This window comes from Corvus moneduloides, chromosome 7 (genome assembly GCF_009650955.1).
Source record: "Corvus moneduloides isolate bCorMon1 chromosome 7, bCorMon1.pri, whole genome shotgun sequence".
Lineage (NCBI taxonomy): Eukaryota > Metazoa > Chordata > Aves > Passeriformes > Corvidae > Corvus > Corvus moneduloides.
The window spans coordinates 5,229,467-5,256,188 of NC_045482.1; the positions used below are offsets into that span (position 1 = coordinate 5,229,467).

A 26,722-nucleotide genomic window follows, 5' to 3' on the forward strand; every position below is an offset into this window, starting at 1 on the left:
GAACTGCACATGGTATCACTTATTTCTGTGTATCGGAGAAATGACAGTCTTCATAGACTGGAAACAATTGAAAAAACATGTTTTTCTTTTTAGGAGTCTGACCTGACATTCCGGTTGGCTAGTGGCCTTGTTATTTGGCAGCCAATGTGGGAACACAGGCAGCCTGAAGTTTCTGCCTTCAATGCTCTTGTAAAACCCATCAGGAACATTGTTACAGGTCTGTGACTTTGCTATGGTAATGTAGCTCCTGAGATATGGGAAACCTTTCCCTTTGTTTGCCTGATGCTGCCCTTACATTCTCTAGCCATTGTATATGAAGGAGTATGTTGATCCTTCAGGAGCTAGTCAAACCTTAGAGTAGTTTAAGGTTGTTTCCCCTCAGAGTCAACTGACATTTGCATAATAATTAAATAGGAGATGGGAGAACCATCACAAATAGGAAATTAATAACTTTTCAGTAGAGTTACAATTTCTGTCAGCCTCATATAATTTCTGTTAGCCTTAACTTCCTTAGTTGCTTAGAAGGGCAAAGACAGTATCTCTCCGTAGCCTGACATGAGCAAGGAAATCTTTCCCAAACTGGGACTGGACAAAAATGAACAGTGAAGAGCACACAGGTGGTTCTTCTACTATTTAAAATTTGATTTCCAGCATGTTACGAAATTAGAAAAGGTAGTTTCAAGAGAGTCCAATGAAGGCCTAGGTTGTAAATTCACTTTTGCATACTGGATAGAGTTGCTCTTCCTTTGTGCTTCAGCCATAGTGAGACTGGAGTTGGGTGCTTAGGCTTCCAAAGCTTTGGCTTCCAAGTCTTTTTGTCTGGCCTAGTCCTAAAGAAACTTTTTTACTGTTATGTTTTAGACAACAGTTTTTTGTAATTCCTGCAAGGTAGTGAATTGAAAGTGAGCGGGGTAAACTGCTGTAGCATTGCTTCCAGTTCTCAAAAGCATGGAGCTATAATTTTAACCATAGTGAAAATGTAATTCACAAAATTAGATTCTTCTGATAATGGGTCATTTTAGATGTCATATTTTGTTCTGAAGACTTTGTAGATCTGGGACAGTCCAGAATTAAAAAGATTCAAGTCTTCCAAATGATTTAAAACAGTCTTTGACATCATGCTCTTCATCCCTCTGCTTCAACTTCTAGAACTAAAATATAGTATTTCAGCCCTGGCACTAACAAAGGGAATTAGTCCTAAGTTTTCTTTGACTATTGGAATTTTTTCTATAGGTCTGTGTGTGGTCAGAAAGTCCCTAAAAATGACTTCAGGAGTAAAGTCTGAAAGGAAAATGCTCCATTACGTTTTGAAAGTTTTTTCAGCAGGACAGAAATACTAATTGGGATGAGGTCTTTTATGTCTTTAGATGCTGCTATCTTAGCATTGTCTCAAACTGGGAAAACAGAAAGTGAAATATACTTAAATTTTCCTCCAAACAACAAATTTTAAAAATCTAATGAAGAAGCTTTGCAATATTTGTTTTGGAGTCGGTGTGATTTAAAGTCGTATCTGCACAACTTTCAACAGGATTTCAAGACTTGTCATCCTAGTCTGTGTGATGCCCTTGTATTACAGATCAGACTTTCTGTGTGACGTCCATGTATTTCCTGTGCTGAAGGCATTTGGCAAATTGGAAATCACAATACACTCTGAGTGATGTAACCTAGAAAAGGACCTGAATATATGTACAAATGGGATGAAGGACTCCAAAATAAAAGTCACTAGTCTGCACAGGAAAACACAATGGATGGAAAATGGATTTAGGATGAAATTTATATTCAGATTTAATTTTAAAGAAATAGAGATTTTCAGTAGACAGTGTTGTTGACAACACAATGGAGAAAACTGAAAAAACTAAGCCAGTCATATTTTCTTTTTATGGCTGTGACTAGTGCCTAGGAAGTCTGCAGCAGATAGATGCTGGTTTTGTTGTCTGGCTTATCCTTGTATTATAATATTTTATAATAAGTGCATTATAATGTAGGAGGCGTTTTCTGAAATGTCCTGCCTTGACTTATCTTCTCAGCCAAGAGGAGTTCTCCCACGAATAATCAGAGCGTGACTTGTGAATCCCCTAATCTGGACAGTGGACGTACTGAGGTAAATTCTATGCTAAGGTTTGACAAGCTTGAATGAGGTGCTGAGGGAGGGGTAATAAATATTGAAAGAGAGCTTGCAGTTTCCGCCCTAAAGTATTCCATCTCCAGAAATTACAGTTATTCACAGCTCTTCACATCTAAGGCTCCCAACCTCATTTGCTGTGGAACCAAAGGGTATGGGGTATAGCTATTTGGATGTCCTTGGCCTTATCCTGTCTTATAGGATGGAAGCCTGATCTTGTGTATGGCAGGAGGGTTGGAGCTTGATTTTAAGGTCCTTTCCCTCCCAAATCATTCTCCTGGGCAAGAGCCTTGTACAATGTACAATGTACCCTTTGACTGTACAGTGCCTTGTATTAATAAGCCGCAGGCTTGATCAGTCTTTCCATGGTATTATAGTGTAAGTAATGGTCATGTCTGAGCTCAAATGGCAGTTATAAAACTAATATGGGAGAGATAAATATATTTATATACACCTGTTTTCTTTTTTACACCAATCCAAAGGGACTGCAGGTGGTTTGTGAGACAACACAGTCAGATTCTCTACCTCCAAAGGCTTCTGTTTCAGCATGTCATCCTGGAAATTCCTTGGATGGAAGTGTATCCTCCCAAACCTCTCAGGAGAGAGGTACTTCACATCCCAGGTACAAAGACCTTCAGCAGAAACTTGGGCTCATGCGATTCAGTGGTAGAATCTTGAATGCACTCGTCTGTACATGCTGAGGGTGCTGGATGTTTGTATCAAATTGTTAATTCAACAAATCTCAGTTCTGGGTGATGAAAAAGGTGGCAGCACTTGTTACTCAGTGCTGCTTTCTTTGGAGAAATCTCTAGCTGGACTGTTGGGACAGTCTTTTATCTTTTCTAGAATGTTCATTTCTTATAATTAAAGGCTCAAAAAATAACCAGCAGGTTCACGCCTTCTAGGCTGGATTCAGCTTCAGGCAACTGGTATATTTTCTGGTTTCCTTCTGATCAGATTTTCTTTCCCCCTAGCAAAGAATTTTTGCAAGCCTCTCTCCCTTGCTTTCATTATGCCTCCTTTGCATCCTGCTGCATAGCTGGCTTTAGACTACTGACCCAAAGGAACAGAATAACAAAGAACCACAGCCTTGCAAACATGCTTCCAGCTTGTCCTGCAGTGCTCAGGCTGGGATTTTCCAGCTTGGCGCCAATAAATTCATCTAGATTTGGGCACATAAAGGTAGAACTAGATTTTCAGTAGTGCTGGACACTCAGTAGTGCCATAAAGTAAATCAAGGTGATGAGTATTTTCAGAGATTTTGGAGAGGGAGTGCTATAATTTTAAGTCTCTATTGATTTAGGAGTGTCACTTAAACTACTTCTGAAAATTTGGTCCTGTTGCATCTCTTTTGAGAAATACAGTGACAGAAGAAGTATAGGATGGAGTGATTTTCTGGATATCATCTAGGAACAGCTCTGATCTCTCAAATGGGAGCTCAGGGCATCCTTTCACTGGTGCAAAGGAAAAAGCTATTCGTTAAGGCTCTCATCCCATCAGGAAGTTTCCCTTGGGATTTTTTATCAAGCCTGTTGTCAGTTCTGGATCTTTATTTGATTTGTATTAATGTGAGCCAGTAAAACTGAAGGTGGGGACAGAGCTGCCTTTCTATGTGTGAACACTACTGCTCAGAGAGTGCACAGCTGTAAAAAAAAACAAGCAACCTTTTAAGAAGACAGGATCAGGTGATCAATTTGTCAAGCAGGGTCTGGTGGTTGCCATGGGGATGAGGCTTCAGACAGGCTTTGAAGAGACCATCATTATGCCTCCTCATTTGCAGGACTAATTAATGAGTTAAAACTGTACAGGGAGCTTTGGTTGCCAAGCAACAGACAACTGGGAAACAAATGTTGTTTACTCCGCTTACCAACAGCCAAAGTATTCCTTTGTCCTTGGCCAGGGGTTGAAGGAAGACTATATTTCCACTTTCCCTGAAGCCGCAGGCAACCATGAGCTGATTATACAAGCACTAGATTTTCCTCTAAATGAAGTACAGAGTTTAATTTCTGGTTCTTCAGAAACTGTTTAAACAAATGGCTTGTCCTGATCCTAGCTGTCACTCCTCCACTCCGTGTAATTCTTCATATAGAGATGATACAGTTTAACCCTGAAGCAAATAAAGCCACAGCCCTTTATCCAGCTGCTGTCTTGAACAGGCTGCCTGGGAAATAGACTTTGCAGGAATGACTTGAGTTACAAATATTTCATAAGGAGATCATGCCTTGCTCCAGCCTGTGTCATGCCTCAGGTTTGCCTGTGCCACAGATAGGGGAGCATGAAAAACTATTTAGGCCCAAACACTGCTCAGGGTCTTGCAGAGACCAGGGAGCAATCACCTTTCACAATTGCTCCTGGGGTGATGGGTTTTATTTCCTTTGCTGGGATACTTTGAGTATACGTCTGGGTTTTTGCAGGCTAAATCTATGTGACACAACCTAGACTTTGACAAAACCACCCTTCACATCAAGTTTGTGGGGAAAATGTTACAGTATATTCCCATTTCGCATTGTTTTCTTCTTCCTAATTCAGTTTTTCAGGTTTTTATAACAGCTTATTTCAAAGTTGTCAAACTTGCAGCCTTTTTAGCTGGAATACAGCACTAAGGGAGAAACTTTGAATCTGTGTATTTCGTATAGTGTGGTATATGCTGACACAGACAGGCTGGTGCCTCTAGCATTGGCCTGTGAGGCTGGCAGCAAACCAGCTCTTGCAGCTTTGAGCTCTAGATCCATGCGTTGATCCAAGCCCAGCCTTTACACCTGTTCCCTGTTTCCAAGCATGTAAGATGGAGCAGGGTTCATGTGATTCCAGTTGGTGTCAATGTTCATTGCACACTTCTTTCTCCTATGCCAGTTCCATACATGCCTTGGATGCACAGGGCAGAGATCCAGAAAAGTGCTTAACACATGCACTTCACTTGAGCACTCAGAGGTCCCACTGGTCAGTACTGCTGCTGTTCCCTAAGGCTTTTCTGGAGTGTGGCCTTGGACCCATCTGTTTAGAATGTGGTGCTACCTAGCTGGAGATGGGGATGTCCTGTCCACGCTCTTTGCATGCTGTTTTGCAGAGTTGTTAATAAAAATGGCTTTTAACAAAAAACAAAGCACAAACTTGATGTTCTTGTGATGATTCTCAAATGCCAGAGAATACAGTGCATGAAAGTGTTCTTAATTTTTATAGAATCCTAAAATCCCAGAAATAAGCAGGACACAGATGTGTGTTCTCACACAGTATGGAAACATTCAAAATGTGTATTCAGCAGACAAAAAAAAAAATATTTCCAGAGTTCCTGCCCCACCCCCAGGATTTCATACCTTCTCTTGCCATGTGATTCCCATTCCTCTGACTCCCTTTCACTTGCTTTTCTGATGGATTGTCTTCTGACAGATAGTGACTGTACAGAGGGTAGATCAGGCCATTTGTACTCCTCTGGGAGAGAAGTGGTGTAAAAGATTAGGAATATAAAGTTTGGGGCATTTTATTGCAAAAAGATTGGCTATGAATGACATATGATGCCTTTGAAATCTGAAATTTCTAGATTCTCATTTTTGATGCTCACTACAGATGTGTTGCTTTTGTGTGCATTAATTTCTACAATACTTAGGAAATTCCATATTAAAATCCATTGGGAAATTAATAGGGCAAGAAAATTATAGGGAGGGCTTAAAAAGGCGCTTTTCTCTAGAACACCTCGGCAAAGAATGTCCATAACAGTAACTTTCACTTATAATAGGAATCAATTTAATGAGCTTAAAGGGTTAACTAACTTAGCTGCTTTGCCTGCTTTTTCTTAAGTAAGGCCTGACATGTGCAAATGTAAACCATTTCTAAGTATATATTACTAGTATCAGAACAGCAGATGCTCTAGGGTTGTCTGTTTCCTGCTGAGCAAATTATTCAGTTACCACACGTACTGGAGGCTTATCTTCAGATCACAGTTTAAGAAAGCAACCCTATCCAAGAAAACACTTAACAGCATGTACTGGAGTCCTCTGGGGAACTGAAAGCTAAATATCCACTTATGTTTCTTCAATAATGCTTTCCTCAGTTAGGTACCTTGGTCTCAAAGAGTCAGTTCTTTATGCAGAGAGCCGTGTATCTAAGAAGGCCTAAGGAGTCTGATGACTAACATTTCTACTCCTGCTTTTTGGAACAGGGTGTCCTTGGTGATTCCACCATGCCAGAAGTCTCGCTATGCTACATACTTCGATGTGGCTGTGCTGCGCTGCCTGCTGCAACCACACTGGTCTGAGGAGGGCACACAGTGGTCACTGATGTACTACCTGCAAAGACTGAGGCACATGCTACAGGAAAAACCAGAGAAGCCACCTGAGCCAGAGATTACTCCTTTGCCAAGGCCTCGCAGCAGCTCCATGGTGGCTGCTGCACCCTCTCTGGTGAACACCCATAAAACCCAGGTAAGCAGTTGCCATCAATAAGAAGATAACTACATTTGTGGTGATGCTATGAAGTGATTGCTGAACAAGTAGTGATAGGCACAGCTTTGACTCACTTGCACAGAGGTCAGATACTTGCATTGATTCAAAAATAGACCCTGAGAACAATGAGTGTTTTGGAGGCAGAATCTGATGCAGAGGGTCAGAGCTGGTAACTGCTAAGATCTGGAGTGTTGATTGGGGATAATTAATCTAGGGTGAACTAGGATAATATCAGTTTTTAGTGTGAGAATATACTAATGTAGTTGTCAGAAGAAATGGTTACCAATGCCTTTTTACTACAGTGTAATGGTCAGGACCCACTGAGCTTCTCTGGTGTACTCCCTCAAATGAGAGAAAAGAAACTGCATTTGCTACTGTATTGCACACTTCAGACAAACACTTGAGTTAAAATATTGACTTAGACTTGGCAAACAGTGGCAGTGAGCAAAAGCTCTCCATGTTGTTACTTCTTCTGCTGTTATTCTTATTGCATAACTGTTGGGGTTTTTAGGAGCTCTCCTGGTTTTTTTGGGGGGTTTTTTTCTGTTAAAGGAATTTCCCCCCCCCCCCGCCCCCCCATACATGTTGCTAGGGGAACAAATAGCTGGGTGCTTAAGAAAAACAAAAGACCTGTCTGCTCCTTTTTGTTTCACCTGGGTGTGTGGGCAGTTGGGTCTCCAGTGTTTGGACAGAGAGGAGTCTGCTTTCTTCAGCTGCTTTTCCTTGTGCTGGAAAGCCCCAGGATCCCAAAGCCACCTTTCCTGCCCCCCTAGGAGCTGGGCCGTGGCCAGCCCTGCCCCGCCGTTGTTTCGAGCCTTCACTACGTTGTAGCCGTGCTCGCCCTGCCTGCCCAGACCTCTGGGGGGGGGGGTCCCTGTTTGGATACACCTCGTCTGCCCTCCGGGATTTGTGCTCGTCCCTGCCATTCCAGCCTGCCGTTCCAGCCTGCCGTTCCCGAGGGTCTAGCCAGACACCGGGATCAGCTGCCCAGGGCTTTGTGAAGCTTCTTTGTTCCATCCCTCCCAGGGATCCCAGGGCACCAGTGCCGCGTGCTCCCCGGAGCACCCCCTGCAGCCATGGGGGAACCATCGCACCTGCCCTGCTCACCGGGAGCTGGCAGTGCCCCTGCCGGCTGCGAGCAGAACTGCACCCAAGGGGAAAGGGCCTGACAGCCGAGAAGGCTGGCACTGGGTTTGTGGTTCTGTTTTCTGTTACTGCCATAGTTATTGTTGTTTGTTTGACTTGTTATACACATATAGATATATAATAGTAAAGAACTGTTATTCCTATTTCCCACATCTTTGCCTAAAAAGCCCCTTGATTTCAAAATTATAATGACTTGGAGGGAAGGGGGTTGCATCTGCCATTCCAAGGGAGGCTTCTGCCTTCCTTAGCAGACACCTGTCTTTCAAACCAAGACAGATCTTGGCGCCCAACCGTGGGTCCTGAGGGCATTAAGAGGGAGAGGTGAAAAAGGAATAACAGTTCCTGGATAACTTAATTTTGTGTGCTGGATATTGGAACCTTGTTAGGCAGCACTATGTGGTCTAGTTTACCCTGGTTCAGGTGACATGTGGCCGTGGCTATATTCTTCCCCTTTGCAGCTCCTTACCTAAATATGGGTCCTCTGACTAAGGCTACCATTGCTGTTATCCAGCTTGCGCTATGGGTTGAGGAGGTGAGGAATTCATGGGTTTTTAACTTCCTCCGGAATGTGGGTACATGGATAAACGGCTATCACACACTGAGCGCATGTTTTTGGGGTTATGTTAAAAATGGTACCTTCTGTGAGGAAATGACACCAGGGGAAGTTTTCCCCCAACCCCTCAACCAGTTCTTTGGGCCCACCCCACCAATTTTCGAAGGGTTTAGATTCCATCTGAGTACTAACCAACTGGTGCTGGTAGGCCTACTCTATTTAGCACTCAGGGATAAACTGAGATTGGCTTGGATAACTACCCAGACACCAGCCCCAGAGACTAGAGATCCTACCCCAGAGCCTGATCCAGCCCCAGAGCCTGACACAGCCCCAGACACTAGAGATCCTACCCCAGAGCCTGACCCAGCCCCAGAGCCTGACACAGCCCCAGACACTAGAGACCCTGCCCCACAGCCTGATACCACCCAACAGCCAACCTCAGAAATGGACTACCCGAACTGGGTGGGGGTACTGGTGAAGGGGATCCAGGAGATGTGCCAGGAGATGGGCCAGGTGCAACAGGAGATATGCCAATTGCTAAGGGAATACACCTCCTCAGCTAGTGAAAAACCCTCTCCCTGCCCCAAAGAGGGTGAGTCCGATGGTGCAGCAGTGGAACCCACGGATGTTACAACCGTCCAGGTTTCAGCTGAACCACAAGGACAACCACAGCCAGCAGCAGTCGCCCCTGTGCAAAGGAGGAAGTGGAAGACCAAATCAGTACGACCAGTTAATGATGATGGGGAACCAGGGCCCTCACAACCAGCAGGAGAGCCAGAGCCAGAAATCATCACTGAGTCCCTGTCGCACGACAGTCTCCGTGCTATGCGAAACGACATTGTGCGAAGGGGGCGTGAGCCTTATACCACCTGGCTGCTTCGGGTTTGGGACCTTATGGGCACAGGTGTGCAACTGGATAGTGGTGAGGCAAGGTATCTGGGATCGTTGACCCAGGACCCAGGTGTGGACGAGATATTTGTGAGGGAGCCAGGGCCCCTTTCTCTCTGGGAGCGGCCCTTAAGGAGTGTGAGAGAAAGGTTCATTCACAAAGACAGAATGCAGGAGTACCATCATAGAATGCAGTGGAGAACACTTGAGGAAGGGATCCAACAGCTAAGAGAGGTGGCAATATTAGAGGTACTCTTTGGGAGGGATGGACAGCATGATAATGACCCCGATAAGGTCAGGTGCACAGGACAGATGATGTGGAACCTGGCAAAGCTAGGGCCACCACAGTACACCACCTTCATTGCAACGATTGATGCTGACAATACCCGAGAAACAGTGGGCTCTGTTGCCAACAAGCTCAGGAATTGTGACAGTATGGTCAATGGTCCGCTGAAAGCTCATGTCTCTGCTGTGGTCCAGGACCTCAAAGAGGAGATGAAAGAAATGAGGGAGGAGATGAGGAAGGTCAGTGTGGCACCAGTGCAAGTCACAGGCCCCCAAGTCAGAGCCCGTCGTCCCCCAGCTAGAGAGAGAGGGTACACCCCACGAGCTGAGCTGTGGTTTTTCCTGTGCGAGCATAGGGAAGACATGAGAAGGTGGGATGGGAAACCCACTTCTGTCCTGGCAGCGCGGGTGTGTGAACTCAAGGAGGGAGGCACTAACCGAGGGGGTTCCGCTAAGGTGAAAGTAGCCTCAGCCTCCCGTGACTGAGCTGCCAGGTATTACAGAAGGGAGGATGATATGTCGGATCCCCTTGAAGGGACCTCGAGCATGTACGCCCAGGGAAAGAATGATAACCAGGGCTAGAGGGGCCCTGCCTCTAGCCAGGAAGAGGCACAGGAGAACCGGGTTTTCTGGACGGTGTGGATTCGATGGCCTGGCACATCAGAGCCACAAAAATATGATGCATTGGTTGATACTGGGGCACAGTGTACTTTAATGCCATTGGGACATGTGGGGGCAGAACCTGTCTCCATGGCTGGGGTGACTGGGGGATCACAGCAGTTGACCCTTTTGGAAGCTGAGGTGAGCCTGACTGGGAAGGAGTGGCAAAAGCATCCGATTGTGACTGGCCCAGAGGCCCCGTGCATTCTGGGCATAGACTTCCTCCGGAACGGCTATTACAAAGACTCAAAAGGACTCAGGTGGGCATTTGGGATTGCTGCTGTGGAGGCAGAGGGCATTAGGCAATTGAACACCCTGCCTGGACTATCAGAGAATCCTTCTGCAGTTGGGCTCCTGAAAGTGGAAGAGCAACGAGTGCCAATTGCCACCTCGACAGTGCACCGCCGGCAGTATCGGACAAATCGAGATGCTGTGATCCCCATCCACAAGATGATCCGCGAGCTGGAGAGCCAAGGGGTGGTCAGTAAGATCCACTCACCCTTCAACAGCCCCATCTGGCCTGTGCACAAGTCTGACAGGGAATGGAGATTGACTGTGGACTATCGTGCCTTGAATGAAGTGACTCCACCGCTGAGCGCTGCCGTGCCGGACATGCTGGAGCTCCAGTACGAGCTGGAGTCAAAAGCAGCGAAGTGGTACACCACTATTGACATTGCTAAATGCATTCTTCTCCATTCCTCTGGCAGCAGAGTGCAGGCCTCAGTTTGCCTTCACCTGGAGGGGTGTGCAGTACACCTGGAACTGACTGCCCCAGGGGTGGAAGCACAGTCCCACCATCTGCCATGGACTGATCCAGGCTGCACTGGAAAAGGGTGAGGCCCTTTTCCAGAACACCTGCAGTATGTTGATGACATCATTGTGTGGGGGAACACCACAACAGAAGTGTTTGAGACAGGAGAGAGAATCATCCGAATTCTCCTGCAAGCTGGTTTCGCCATCAAGAAGAGCAAAGTCAAGGGACCTGCCTGAGAGATCCAGTTTCTGGGAGTAAAGTGGCAAGATGGACGGCATCAGATTCCCACTGAGGTCATCAATAAGATCACAGCAATGTCTCCACTGACCAACAAGAAGGAAATACAAGCTTTCCTAGATGCCATAGGTTTCTGGAGAATGCACATTCCCGAGTACAGCCAGATTGTGAGTCCTCTCTACCTGGTTACCCGCAAGAAGAACAATTTCCACTGGGGCCCTGAACTGGCCTTCACCCAGATCAAGCAAGAAATCGCTCACGCCGTAGCCCTTGGCCCAGTCAGGACAGGACTAGAGGTGAAGAATGTGCTCTACTCTGCAGCCGGGAACAATGGTCTGTCCTGGAGCCTCTGGCAGAAGGTGCCTGGTGAGACTCGGGGCCGACCACTGGGATTCCGGAGCCGAAGCTACAGAGGGTAGCCAACTATACTCCCACAGAGAAAGAGATCTTGGCAGCTTACGAAGGAGTCCAGGCTGCCTCAGAAGTAATCGGCACAGAGGCACAACTCCTCCTGGCACCCCGACTACCGGTGCTGGGGTGGATGTTCAAAGGAAAGGTTCCTTCCATGCATCACGCCACCAACGCTACTTGGAGCAAATGGATCGCCCTCATCATGCAGTGTGCCCAAATTGGAAACCCAAGTTGCCCTGGGATCTTGGAAATAATTACGAACTGGCCAGAAGGTGAGACTTTTGGGTTATCTTCTGAAGAAGAAGAGGAGCAGGTGACACGTGCCAAGAAGCCCCACCATATAATGAGCTACCAGAGAGTGAAAGACAACACACCCTCTTCACTGATGGTTCCTGCTGAATTGTAGGCGCTAGCCAGAAATGGAAAGCCGCTGTATGGAGCCCCACATGACAAGTTGCACAGGCTACTGAAGGAGAAGGTGGATCGAGCCAATTTGCTGAACTCAAAGCTGTCCAACTAGCTCTAGACATAGCTGAAACAGAGAAGTGGCCAAAGCTCTACCTCTGCACTGATTCATGGATGGTAGCCAATGCTCTGTGGGGTTGGCTGGAAAGGTGGAATAAGGCAAACTGGCAGCGCAGAGGAAAACCAATCTGGGCTGCTGAGGAGTGGAAAGGCATTGCCACTCGGGTAGAGGAGCTATCCGTGAAGGTCCGTCATGTAGATGCTCACATCCCCAAGAGCCGGGCTAATGAAGAACATCGTAACAACAAACAGGTAGATCAGGCTGCGAAAATAGAGGTGTCCCAGATAGACTTGGATGGGCAACATAAAGGAGAGTTGTTCCTAGCTCAATGGGCCCATGATGCCTCAGGCCATCAGGGCAGAGATGCCACCTATAAGTGGGCACAAGATTGAGGGGTGAGTCTAACCATGGGCAGTATCTCCCAGGTGATCCATGATTGTGAGACATGCGCTGCGATCAAGCAGGCCAAGCGGGTGAAGCCTCTGTGGTATGGTGGGCGGTGGTCCAAATACAAGTATGGGGAGGCCTGGCAGATTGATTACATCACACTGCCTCAAACCCGCCAAGGCAAGCGCTATGTGCTCACAATGGTAGGAGCCACCACTGGATGGCTGGAGACCTACCCTGTGCCTCACGCTACTGCCCAGAACACCATCCTGGGCCTGGAAAAGCAAGTCCTTTGGAGGCATGGTACCCCTGAGAGAATCGAGTCTGACAATGGGACTCATTTCAAGAACAGCCTTATAAACACTTGGGCTAGAGAACATGGCATTGAGTGGGTGTACCACATCCCTTACCATGCACCAGCAGCTGGGAAGGTTGAGCGGTGTAATGGACTGATTAAAACCACCTTGAAGGCACTGGGTGGGGGGACTTCCAAAAACTGGGAGGTGCATTTAGCAAGAGCCACCTGGTTAGTTAACACTCGAGGATCCACTAGCCAAGCAGGCCCTGCCCAATCTGAACCCCTACAACCAACAGACGGGGATAAGGTTCCAGTGGTGCACATGAGAGGTATGCTTGGAAAAGCTATTTCGGTTAATCCTGCCTCAAGCAAAGACAAACCCATCCGTGGGGTCGTTTTTGCTCAGGGACCAGGTTGCACCTGGTGGGTGATGCAAAAGGATGGAGAGACGTGATGCATACCTCAAGGGGACCTTGTTTTAGGGTAAACTACCCATGGCTCTATACTTACAGCAGTATCAGCATGTATATATGCATATAATTTGAGTGATGCATGTATTTATATGGCTAAAAGGGTTAAGTTTCATGTAACATGTTAGTATGGGAAAAATTCGGGGTGGATAATGTTGGGGTTTTTAGGAGCTCTCCTGCTTTTTTGGGGGGGTTTTTTTCTGTTAAAGGAATTTCCCCCCCCATACATGTTACTAGGGGAACAAATAGCTGGGTGCTTAAGAAAAACAAGAGACCTGTCTGCTCCTTTTTGTTTCACCTGGGTGTGTGGGCAGTTGGGTCTCCAGCGTTTGGACAGAGAGGAGTCTGCTTTCTTCAGCTGCTTTTCCTTGTGCTGGAAAGCCCCGGGATCCCAAAGCCACCTTCCCTGCCCCGCTAGGAGCTGGGCCGTGGCCAGCCCTGCCCCGCCGTTGTTTCGAGCCTTCACTACGTTGTAGCCGTGCTCGCCCTGCCTGCCCAGACCTCTGGGGGGGGTCCCTGTTTGGATACACCTCGTCTGCCCTCCGGGATTTGTGCTCGTCCCTGCCGTTCCAGCCTGCCGTTCCCGAGGGTCCAGCTGGACACCGGGATCAGCTGCCCAGGGCTTTGTGAAGCTTCTTTGTTCCATCCCTCCCAGGGATCCCAGGGCACCAGTGCCGCGTGCTCCCCGAGCTCGCTCCGGAGTGCCCCCTGCAGCCATGGGGGAACCATCGCACCTGCCCTGCTCACCGGGAGCCGCCAGCGCCCCTGCCGGCTGCGAGCGGAACTGCACCCAAGGGGAAAGGGCCTGACAGCTGAGAAGGCTGGCACTGGGTTTGTGGTTCTGTTTTCTGTTACTGCCATAGTTATTGTTGTTTGTTTGACTTGTTATACACATATAGATATATAATAGCAAAGAACTGTTACTCCTATTTCCCATATCTTTGCCTAAAAAGCCCCTTGATTTCAAAATTGTAATGACTCGGAGGGAAGGGGGTTGCATCTGCCATTCCAAGGGAGGCTTCTGCCTTCCTTAGCAGACACCTGTCTTTCAAACCAAGGCAATAACTTTTATATTTGCCAAAAAATTCTTAGTAGAGAAACTGTCCTAATAGGTGCCAAGTCGTGCTCCCTGTTTGCTGGACAATGAACCCTGTACTCCTGACCTTGGTGTAATAAAGATCTTTGTGTTTGAGCTTAAATATTTTTTTCTTTTGGGTTGTTAATCTGTTCCAGGGATTAAAAGGGCATGTAGTTGCAGTTCCAGTTAATCTCCTTGTGGATTTATGCTACATTTAGGTTGTGCCCTCTTTTCCTGTCATGTGGGCTTTTAGCAGCAAATGCTGATTTACTTAGTTGATGGAACTGCCTAAGAAAATTTAGCAGAGATTTTATTTTTGCCGTCCAATTTTATGACACACTCAAGGAAAAGACCTGTTCGTTTTGTTATCAAATGTCTTTTTTTGAGTTGGAAATCTCAGAATTCTTGGTAATTTTCCTAAAATCACTGCTTTTAGGGCTCTGACAGATTTTGACTGGAAGGACGGTGAAATATCTTTTCTCCAGTAGAGCCCAGATGCTCAAAATCTAGAAGACCAGCATAAACTATGTAAATATTACTACTGTTAATTTTAGATCTCAGGACTTTATAGATGTTCTTAGCACTATTATGATAGCTGGTGGTTACTTGTGGTTCTAAGGGCTCAGCAGCAGCAATATTGTTTAAATTGTATTATATTTCAGTGTCATTTCTATAACATGTTTCATCCCTGTAAAAGCTTGACATAGCTCCATTAAGGCCAGGTGATAAAGATTACTATTCAATCTTAATCTACCTGTGCATGGAGTTTTTATAGGATTGCTGTGCATGTACAGAAAACCCTCCTTAATACCATCTCCTGGAGGGAAAATTGAAATATATTGCTGTTGATGTGTTTCACTATTTGCATGCATGTGCTGTCCCTTTGCTCTTTCTCATAACAACCTGGTTGTTTTGCATATTAGCAAGTTTAGCTCCCAGTGCAACAGGGAGTGTAGTCAGTGGTTTACAGAGGCAGTATGAATGGTATTGTCTTCCACAGGCACTGGTTGCACTAGAGTTGCCCGGGTTCTTCTCTTTATGCTGTAAAACACTTCTCTCCTTTCACATGCTTGGCTATGTCTTGCTTTTCTAGGCTATTTTGCTTGCAAAAGACTGCTTTGCAGAAGACTCCATTGCTCTTTTCTAATATTTTTTTGTTAAATCCATTTGGCAATTACACTGGGTACATTGTAGCTGTTAAAGTGAGCACTCTGTCCAGGGCATGTTTCTCTCCAAGGCTGAGTTTGATTGCATTTGTAACCTCTGTGTCAGTCTTGTGTATTTTTGCTGTACTCATCAAAATAGAATCCTGTTCCAGCTTTCCAATTTGTTACGCAGAACAGCTGTGATGAAGGAAGTGAAATGGTCTTCCAGGCAGCAAATCTTCCAACTCATGCTCCCCATCTTTACAACTCTGAGGACTGAAACCTGTGCAACACACAGAAGCACCTGGGCTCTGGTTCATCCGAGCCAACTGTAGGAACTTTACTGCTGTTCTTATATTAAGTCTCATCGCACAATGCTCTCTGCTAGTTCAGAGCAGAGAATGCCACTTCCCAAAGGCTAAGATTTGTCCTTTCTGTCAACACAAGGGGTTGTATGCTGAGCCTTCACAAGCTCATCTGACACAGGGTTATGCTTATGCCTGTTTTTTCAGTCTAGATCTGAAATTACTAACACAGTGTCATAATTTTTACTCAAAAGTTGATCAATAGCTTCTCAAAAACAGACACTCTGTGTTTCAGCAGGATAGATTTTAAGTGGCAGGCAAAAACTGAGTAAAGAAAAACACATCTGCCTGCAAATCACATCAAGGAGCAGTAGATTTTTGTGGCAAATCAACATTGTTTCTATTGTTCTGCAGTTTATCAGGATAACTGGTAAAGTGATGCTCCTGCATCTCCCTGAGCCTCAGCAAAACTCTCACACTTCCTGTTGGGTTCTGTGTCTGAAATCACGTCTTGGATATAAGCTTGGGCTAAAGCAGTGGGGATTGAGAGGACATGAGAGAAACATCCTCCATGTATTGCCTAGTAAGCTGAATAGTGAAGTAAGAAAAGGTTCAGTGCAGCATTCTGGCACTCCTTGTTGCGTGGGAAAAGGGGGGATGGATGGAGTGTGAATAAAATTAATACTGTCTGCCTCTAGAAAGTGACTTTGGTCTAAACATGTTTCAGACTGGGCAACATGTGATAAAGGAAACCTGCATTGCACTTGTATGCAGTGAATTCACTATAACGGCAGGTGTAGGACAGAACCTTCAAACATTCACAAGTCTGCTACAGTCTTGCACTTCCTTTGCAGGGGAAGAGACAAAACTTGTCAGTCGTAGCACCAATGCAGTTGTAGTGCTCCCTGCAATGCTGATGGAAAGCTAAGAGTCTCAAGTGTGATATGCTGAGAGCTGAGAGAAGTACTAATGAGCTGGTTCACATACAGTCATGCAGGACGAAGACAACAGAAGCAACAAAATCTAGAGGAGCAGCCCCCAAACTGCTTTACTGTCTTAACAATCTTATGCTTGTCGTAATTGCCATGTAGTCTGCTGCACAGAATAGCCATGTTTTTAATCAATCTTCAACAGGATTAATTCCTTAAAATGCATCATATGCCACACTGTAGATGTAAAGTAATTATGTAATTTGCTTCTCCGGTGTTGTTTGCTTGATACCTACCCTGAGCAGATTTCAAAGCTGGGACTGTGTCTGTGTGTTTGCATGGCTTGTGTCTCAGTAAGCCCTGATCCTTACCCTGTCTTTTAGTGATCATAAACCACCTACTAAAACACTGATTTAGTAACCAATGGACAAAGATATTGAATCCAACATAAATTCATTCAATGTTTTATAGCCAGAAGAGGCCAGACAACTATAAAAGCTAAGAAAAAAGCTCTATGGAGTACTTGCTGGCCTCTCTGTTGAGAGCAGCTAAGGTTGAATCCTGATTTGCTGTGTATTGGATTTTATATGTGACTCCTCTGAATCTTTAGTCATATATGCAAAGTGGTAGATAAGCATACCTGTACTACAAACAGTGGTGAAGAGGAGCCTTGCTGCTGTGTGTCTCCTACATTCTTGTATTGATAAAATTAAGAGGGAGGATTCAAGTCTTTGATTAGTCTGAAAAGTCTCTGAAAAATGTGTGATCCCCAATATTTGATACTGCAAACACTATAACTGGTGTTAAAGACTTCAGCTGCAAAGATGGACACTGGGTTCTGCATAAAACCTTTTGTGCATAAAACTGCACGCTTGTGTACTGCAGAAGCTGTCTGGCTCTGCAATGTGCAGTCTGGCTAGGCAGAATCTAAAGCTCCTGTCAAAGTGGTCACTTCATCTATCCCTGACATACAGCTATCTCTGCATTGAAGGCAAAAGGGTATTTTAACATGACCCACTTGTTCAGCAGAATATTTCTGGCAGGACAGCAAAGGAAAAGAGCATTCCATTGAAAACAAGCTGATGTTTAGGCAGAAGAAAATGACCATGAGGGAATTCAGTCAGGTCAGCTGCACAAACATCTCATGGAAGATGGCATCAGATCTTTAATGTGAGCAGATGGCTGGCAGCTGCGCTTGTGCCACTTTCCTTCATTGCAGCAGGCAGGTATAGCATGTGTTGTTTGATGCAGAGGTGAGTTGAGTGAGCTCTACTGAAATTGAGGTGAGTGAGCCTCATGGTTTTTGCTGTTGTGGGACATTTTGTGATACAAGAAGGGAGGAAGTTTCATATGAACAATGATGGGTGGGAAGCCCTGTAATTACAAGCAAAGGATGTTTACTGGTTTAGGAGTCTTAGGTTTCTTTAGTGAGTAAATAAATTTTCTGAAAATTAAGTTTCTTGAAGGGACAGTGCTGCTTATTGCAGTTTAGTTCCAAAATATGTATTTAAATGTGTATGTTATTAAGGGCATAGTCTCCTAGATCTTAAATAAAACGCTTTGCAAAGGATAGCCATGGTGATTGCTCATTAATGTAAACCAAGACCTCAAAGACGTCATCAGTTGCTCAGAGTCATACCTGGGATCAGAATCAAACTAGAGAGGAACATGTTCTTTCATACCACCAGGTGACGCTGACAGCAATGCCTGAGGCTTTCCATGGTGTGCTGTACTTTTTTCCTTTGATGACTGAAAGGTTAGACAAAGTAAATAATTCTGGATGTTTCTCAATTTTGTTTTTAATTTAATTTTCTTTAAATGTGTACATTTTTTGTGCAATGAATTGGAGGTCTTTTTCCTCTACAGTGCTCCTATGACAGCTCTAGGAAGTAGCTCCTTTTTTAAAGCTGATTATCCTCTATTTCTCCTTGTGCTTGTCTTCTTTTGGGAGCTGCAGGATCTTACAATGAAATGTAATGAGGAAGAAAAATCACTAAGCACAGATGCATTTTCCAAGGTTTCACTGACCAACTTGCGTAGACCAGCAGTTCCAGATCTCTCTACAGACCTGGGGATGAACATCTTCAAAAAGGTGAGTGAAAGGAAACTGCACTTTAATTTACCTATGATGCAGCACCTCAGGGTCCTCTTAAGTAGCTGCTGAAGTAGTCTGCTCGTGTATATTCACGAGGTCTGCTTGGAATATATATTCATGCCATATGTGACATTACCATCCCTTTTCATTGGAGTTGATTCTGTATGTTATTACATTGGTTTTTATATGCAAATCCTGAACATAATGCTGAAGTCTTTATTCAAGTAATTGTCCTGCTGCAACTGCATGAGAGGCGGCTACTCAAACAGTGCTGAATTTTAAGTGCCAGTGCTCGCTGTAATTCCAGCTAATTCAACGAGTTTTGATTTTTTTACTTTTAGTTCTGGGTTTCCAACCATCCATTCCATACATCTATCTCAAGGTCAAAGAATGTCTTAAAATTATCCAAGGGCATCCATCCCAGCCTAGGGCAAGACTGAAATTCTTCAAATACTCACAGGATCCCAGCAGGCAATTAGATTCTACCATGGGAAATGTCCAAGATAAAAAGCTCAGAATGGAAAGTTATACTTGGGACATATATCTGTGTTATCTCTTTCCCTCAAGTGGTTGTTTTCCATGCCTCAGAGCTTCTTAACTGCTCCTATATCTGCTCCTGTTTCTGCAGTTTAAGAGCCGCAAAGAGGACAGGGAACGTGAGCGCAAAGGGTCAATTCCTTTCCACCATACTGGAAAGAAGCGGCAGCGAAAGATGGGGGTGCCCTTCCTCCTTCATGAGGATCACTTGGATGTTTCACCCACTCGCAGCACTTTCTCCTTTGGCAGTTTCTCTGGAATTGGAGAGGACCGACGTGGCATTGAGAGAGGAGGATGGCAAACCACCATATTAGGTGAGTTGTTGCTGTCTCTGTCATTCCTGTTGTGAACATTCAGAGAACAGCAGAGGTTATTTCTTCATCCAGTCCTTTTGTCACCCTATGTCCTTGGTTCTGTTTGCAGCATTATACATCCGTTAGTAACTGCTCACAGCAGACCTTGAATAACTTAGACTTCAGTTCACTTTTTCTCTGAAAACTATCGTCTTTACTGGAATCATAGTTACTGTGGGAACCTGTGGTGATCTCTCTTCCACTTGAGTACACCTCTCTGTGTGGTAGCAAGCATTGCACAAGTGCAGCTTCAAATAGATTCAAAGAATGTTTGCATCCCCTTCTTCAAAAGAGAAATCTCTGGAGAGGCAGCAGTATCATTAGTATGATGATTATTAGCGGCAGTATCATTATCATTAGTATCATTAACAATGTCATTAGTATGCCAAAAATTTCTGTTCACAGTTTCCCTGGAGTGCATCTTGGATACAATATGAGTAGGATATTTTCTTAGTGAGGCTTATACAGTCTTGATACTGCAGAGATACACTGTTTGAACCTAAAAATTCGCTACTTCAAGCTTTTAATTTCACTGAACAGTATCTACACATTGTTTCTGTTTCACAAATTTACTCCCAATGTCATAGATTTTTGTTCTGGCACTCTAAGAAATCTTAGAGATGATAGGCAGCAAAATGAACTGTCATGCCAGAGCATTGTCATTTTCACAGTCTTAAATTGCATCATTTTCATAAGCTGTCCATTATAAACATGTCCATCTCTGGGACACGGGACAGTGGTCAAGTAATTTCTTAAAGACTCATACATGTTTTGTTAATGGTTAATATACAAACACCTACAGATTTGTACAAGAATAACAAGCTTATTAACCACACCCTCCTTTTCATACTTTCAGTACTTTGAGAAGTTAGTTAAATTTTGATGTAAGGGGCTCCAGATTCTTCTTGTGGCTTAATCTACAGTTTTTTGCTTTCTGATATCTCAGTGAAATCATGTATTTCACATCCAAGGGGCAACAAATCCTGACAACTTCAGAGGAAGTTGCCCTCTTTCAGTAAGTTTTTTGGATTTGTATTTTATTGTATTCTTGAAGAATTTCCTTTGTCTTAGCACTCCCATCCTAATATACTTATTTTTGGGGGGAGAAGAAGAGAGAGGAGAAGAAAATAAATTCCTATAACATGCCCCAATGGGAAAAGTCATACAGTGCTGACCGGTCTTGTTTTCTTGAAGGTGCTGGTGGTTAAGAATGCAGTGTCAGCTAAATCAGTATGTGCTGAGGGGAAGAGCCTTGCAGAGAGTTTGGACCATTTGGTCTCTATGTCAGTGAACCCCCATGAGAGATCCCACCATAATTTTTGGTTCTGCTTCACAGTGTGATGAAAGGCCTTGATTTTTACAGACTGCAATCCTTCAATTTTTAACCTCAGCTGCTGTCGCCAGCCACCTCTCAGGTAACTGAACAAAATATCCGTTTCTTGTCGTCTCCCTAGGAAAGTTTACCAGGAGAGGGAGCTCTGACACAGCGACAGAGATGGAGAGTCTGAGCGCCCGGCACTCGCACTCGCATCACACGCTTGTCTCTGAACTGCCGGACCCCTCAAACAGCCATGGAGAAAACACAGTCAAAGAAGGTAAATTTAAAATATTAGGAAAGACGTTTCACTGAAATATCAACCCCAAAAAGCAAAGGAAGTGTTGCTGTTTCTATGTATATGTGACTAATTGATTTTTCCTTTTTTGTTTCCATATCTATTGAGAGGCTTTTTTGTACTATGAAGAGTTGCTGTTTGCATAATATAACCAGTCCATCGCTGAGTCATTGCTTATTAAATGTATTAGATGTAATTATTTTATTAATTTGAATATATTTAATAATCTTAGGAAGAGGTTCTTTGTATTCTCTAGCCCTGTTACTGTACTGTCCAGCAGATGGTGGTCTGCAAAACCCTATGGGGCACCTAGGGTCTTCCTACACTAGAGAGTATATAAACCTACTTACAAAGCACTAGGTGCAGGAAATTACTAACACTGTTGCCTGAAAAACAGGATGAGTTGTAAAAACATGAGGCGTCCTTGATAAAAATTTGCACTTATAGCCAGTTTGCTAACCTGAGCAATTCAAAGCTCCTGTCTGACCACTGTGAGCTTAAGCACTGCAGTACCTTTCTCATCAGATACCTTTGCATTTTGGAGATGGTTTAGACTGTCACAGGTACATTTTTTTCAACTGGTGTGATGAAATTTTCCAAACCGTTGTGACTTGGAAAGCTGTTTCAAGTTTGTGCTGCAGTTCCACCACCTTCACCCTTGCCTTCCAGCTGCAAAGTCCTTTCTCTTTGCCTTGCAGGGGCACTGCTGCCTTTAAGACAAGGCACTGGATTAATGCAGGGAGCAAAGCTACCAAATCCTTTTGGAATAGATTTAGAATGTCTGAGTTGCCTGATCTACTTGACTGCCCATTTAACTGAGATCAGCTTAAGCTGCCAGAGAACTGAACTGCTAGAACAAGCCTGGGGTTGTTCTAATTTACACTGTCTTAATGGAAGAAATTAGTCTACCTTTGATCCATGTATGCATGATAGGAATTAGGAACTTGTGTTTTCTTCTGGCATTAAAAGCCACTTTAAGAGTCGCTCCCTTTAGACAAGCTCAGCCTCAATCTTCCATTCCATAACTATTGAAATTTACAGGTAGCTGTTTTCCCTCCTGCAGTACGGTCTCAGATATCCACCATCACTGTGGCAACCTTCAACACTACCCTGGCCTCGTTCAATGTTGGGTACGCCGATTTCTTCAGTGAGCACATGAGGAAGCTTTGCAACCAGGTGCCCATCCCTGAGATGCCCCATGAGCCGCTTGCATGTGCCAACCTCCCACGGAGCCTGACAGACTCCTGCATCAATTACAGTTGCTTGGAGGATACGGATCACATTGATGGAACCAACAACTTTGTGCACAAGAATGGCATGCTGGATCTCTCGGTAATTGGCAAGGAACGAGGAAAGCCAGGTCCCTCTTCTGTCAATATAGCTGTACCATTGAGATCAGGGGTTTGATGGGCTTTTCCTCCACCTCTTTATATGACTTCTCTCATCAGTATATAAAGGTCAGTCAGATACATTTGTGCACATCCTAAAAGTCTCCTCTGAGAAAATGCAACTCCTGTTACTCCTTGCAAGGAGCGCATGTGCATGTGGAATGCACACATCAAATCTTAGGTGGAATTACGTAATGTCTGTGTTCCTGGGGCATGCACCAAATTCCCTATAAAATAGTATAAGACTGAGTAGCACCTTTCTTCTAGCACCTTAAACCTCACCTTTTCTGCTTTCCCCTTAATGATTTGCCAGTTCTTGGTGCACTGAAGCAGTGTTCTCAGGCTCACATATGTCATCTCATGGTTTCCTTTTCAGCCTGACTGTGCCCGGCCTGTGGTTTCTTGTCTGATACCTAGATTATAGGCTCTTGGTATTTAGGGTTGTGTATCCTTTGTTCAGAGTTTGTACTGTGCCTGCTGTAATGAGTCTCTGAAGTCTAGAAATTCCAGGCACTAAATATTACTAGTAGGGAAAGTAATTCTGGCTTTAAATAGGATGTTTGAATCTCTCAGGTGGTCCTGAAGGCTGTTTACTTGGTTCTGAACCATGACATCAGTTCCCGGATTTGTGATGTGGCACTGAACATTGTGGAATGCTTACTGCAGCTTGGTGTGGTGCCCTCTGTGGAGAGAGTTCGGAGGAAGAGTGAGAACAAAGAAAATGAAGCCCCTGAAAAGAGACCAAGTGAAGGATCCTTCCAGCTCAAAGCAGCTGCTTCTGGTTCAGCTAGTGGATTTGGGCCACCTTCAATTAGTGGAGCTGGAGATGGAGAAGAAGAAGGAGGTGGTGGAGGAGGTGGAAGTGATGGAGGTGGTAGAGGAGGAGGAGGGCCATATGAAAAGAATGACAAAAACCAAGAAAAGGTTTGTCTTGTTTCCCTTTATACAATTCCAAATGTACTGCAGTATCTGTTAAGATTGAGTATGCATGTGTATGCAACTGACCTTCTCTTTTGCTCTGGTGCTCACTTGGGATTCTGCTGAGGAAACATGATTAGCAATTCAAGTACTGTAACTACTCCAGGGAAGCAGCTGCTAAAAGCGGAGTTTGTGAGCCTGGCATTGACATTTTCAATATCTTGACAAAGTGTTTGAAACCCTCAATAACAATGATTTTTTTTCAGGTTTATTATTCATACCCTGTAAAGGAAAAATGGAACCCAGTGTGTGAGCACAGTTTCATGTATTTGATTACTAGAAGTCATAAATTTTTCAGTATTGCTATGAGAATTGAGCAAAAGATGCTACATTGCTAACCTCTGAAGTTGCAATTTACAGTAGCATAATGTCTAAAACATTTTAAAAAGATGCCTGGTTTTCTACTCAGCCAAGCCAACTCTCTTTTTCAGGGAGAATTTTTTGAAGTTCTGAATGGTATGCATAGCAGAATGTAGGAACTTCACATTTATAGCATAATTTTTGATGGGAGCTGAAATAAAAGGGCTGGTCTCTAAACTTGAAAAATATTTGGAGTAAGCACTTCAAGAATAACAACTCAGTAATGGATTGTCTGAGATAAGAAATGGAAAGCAGTTTGTCAAAAGTAAAATGCTAACAAAATGCCAGTAGTTGTCGCAGGGTTACGCACATCTTTCCCTCTGTGACTCTCAGGATGAAGGCCTAACTGTCAGCACCCATAGGCTGGCACTCACTATGCTAATCAAAATTGTGAAGTCCTTGGGTTGTGCCTATGGTTGTGGAGAAGGACATCGAGGGCTCTCTGGGGATCGCCTGAGACACCAGGTATTCTGGGAGAATGTAAGAGAATTAAAGGTCATTAAAGTGTCTCCCCTTGTACTTTTGACATCAGCTGCTGAGATCACTGCCTGCCCCCTCTGTAGCTTTCCCTGTATTGACAGTAAATGTGTTGCTTTTTGCCCCAGCTCGCAGACTGTGTTGCAGCCCAGCCATAGCAGATTTTCAGCTATAGTGTTACCTTCCAGCCCCTGGGGCTCTCTATGGCCCAGGGTGCTTCTGACCACCCCAGTGGATGGGTTGGGACAATACATGGGAGCAATCTCCATGTGTGAGCTGGTGTTAGTAATTTTTCACAGGACAGTACCCCCAAAGAGTATGCTATTTACAAGAGGTGCAGCTATCTTCGGTTGCCTATGTAAATCCAGAAGTCTAAAGTGTACGTATGTCCACCTTTCCTAATGGTGATTATGACTGACTGCTGCTGGGCTGCTCCATCAGCTCCTGATAGTTGGAGTGCACTGTATTTGCACTATGCTTGTTCTGTTGTCCTGCAAAGGAAGTAAAAGACTTAATCCTACCCTGTTGAAGAATATGGTGGTTCATCACTGTTGATTCCTATCATTTTTTGTTCTGCTCAAGTTAAGGCAGTGGAAAGTGCCCAGGATGTAACCCAGACATCAGATTTAATCCAGAAGAGTTTATGTCCTTGAGATCAGTCCAACTTCCTGTTAAATGGGAGCCTTTTAAAGGCCTTTCTCTGTGCATGCCTTCTCCTTACCTTGTATGCTTGCAGAAGGGAGTATTTTTCATTACTATAATGAGAGTTTACTAATCCCATGGGATACGTGTGAAACAGATTCTTCTCCATGGCTTTAGTTAGCTTGAGCCATGCCAACAGAGCTATAATAAGGTTCTGGGATCTGAGGTTGATTTCTCAGAGATGGATTGGCTGCTCTGTATCCTTGCAGTGTTCTTGTGTTAGCTAGATTCCCAGGTACTGGAGGAGTGGACACAATTGGACAAGATGGGGTGAGTCCCAGTGGTAACAGTAGAAATGTTCTGCACAGAGCACTGGTTGAACAGGTACCATATTCATGACCATGTCAGTTAGACTTTTCTGTTGGAGCTGAGCCAGCAAAGAATTTAGACCTAGTCATAACATTAAGTATAAATGAATATGTCTCTTGGAACCAAGGTTCTTATCATTGAATTGAGGAAAATATTTTCCTCTGTGTCTGTCTTGGCTTGAGACAAGTTTAGGAGGAAACATCATTAAATGAACATCTCCCCGTAAGAAGGCAGGTTTCAGCACTCCCTGCCCCAGTGATATGAAAGGAGTTTCTTGGAGGAAAGTGAAAAAAACTATTTATTTAACTAGCAGAGTGCTGGCAGGGCACAGGAGAAAAAAATGAGTCATGTGAGATAATAAACCTCCTCACTGCAGAGAAAGCTGGTGGTTTTAGAGTCCTGTCTGTAGCTGGCTCAGCCCCTCCCAAGGTCTGAGGCTGGGATGTGGTGTCCCCACAGCCTCCCTGCCAGTCCGCGGGGTCCGATGATCTGTGTTGGGGTTTTAGTTTAGTCCTAGTTTTTTTCCTGTTAAAGGAACTTTTTCCCATACGCATGTTGCTAGGGGACAAATGGCTGTACTTAAGAAAGACAAAAAGAGCTGCCCATTGGGGGTGGGGTGGGCCTGGCTACTCCTTTGTTTCACCTGGGTGTGGGGTCAGTTCGCTCTTGGCGTTTGGAGAGAGAAGCTGCAGAGAAAGGAGCTGCTGGTTCTTTTTCTTCGGCCACTTTTCTTTCTGCTGGAAACAACGCTGGGATCCCAAAGCTGTTTTTCCCTGCCCTGCTGGAGGCCGGGCTGTGGCCGCCCTGCCCCGCTGCTGCTTTGAGCCTTCACTACACTGTAGCCCTGCTTGCCCTGTATGCCCGACCTCCGGGGGGTTCCCCGTTTGGATACATCTCGTCTGTCCTCTGGGATCTGTGCTCGTCCCTGCCGCTCCAGCCTGCTGTTCCAGCCCGCCGCTCCAGTCTGCTGTTCCCGAGAGTCCAGCCGGACACCGGGATCAGCTGCCCAGGGCTTTGTGAAGCCTTTGTCCCATCCCTTCCCGGGATCCCAGACCACCAGTGCCGTGTGCTCCCCGAGCTCGCTCCAGAGCGCCCCCTGCAGCCGCGGGGGAACCATCGCACCTGCCCTGCTCACCGGGAGCCGCCAGCGCCTCTGCCGGCTGCGAGCGGAACTGCACCCGAGGGGAAAGTGCCTGACAGCCGAGAAGGCTGGCACTGGGTTTGTGTTTGCTGTTACTGCCATAGTTATTGTTGTTTTGTTTGACTGGTTATATATA

At 44.9% G+C, this 26,722-nt stretch overlaps 1 protein-coding gene across 18 annotated transcripts in view; it reads left to right on the plus strand.

Moving 5' to 3' along the window:
• Positions 1 to 26,722, plus strand: part of LOC116446294 (protein unc-80 homolog) — a 145,263-nt gene that overhangs the window by 19,399 nt on the left and 99,142 nt on the right. For 14 of the 18 annotated variants that reach the window (XM_032113812.1, XM_032113821.1, XM_032113822.1 and 11 more), the window contains exons 5-14: positions 94 to 217; positions 2,028 to 2,101; positions 2,605 to 2,744; positions 6,279 to 6,540; positions 18,591 to 18,725; positions 19,357 to 19,579; positions 21,073 to 21,213; positions 22,295 to 22,563; positions 23,193 to 23,543; positions 24,291 to 24,437. In XM_032113812.1, the coding sequence (XP_031969703.1) occupies positions 94 to 217; positions 2,028 to 2,101; positions 2,605 to 2,744; positions 6,279 to 6,540; positions 18,591 to 18,725; positions 19,357 to 19,579; positions 21,073 to 21,213; positions 22,295 to 22,563; positions 23,193 to 23,543; positions 24,291 to 24,437 (1,866 nt within the window). Of the gene's footprint in view, positions 1 to 93; positions 218 to 2,027; positions 2,102 to 2,604; positions 2,745 to 6,278; positions 6,541 to 18,590; positions 18,726 to 19,356; positions 19,580 to 21,072; positions 21,214 to 22,294; positions 22,564 to 22,583; positions 22,689 to 23,192; positions 23,544 to 24,290; positions 24,438 to 26,722 lie in introns of those variants that run through there. The other 4 variants (XM_032113808.1, XM_032113819.1, XM_032113823.1 and 1 more) reach the window with 2 other exon arrangements.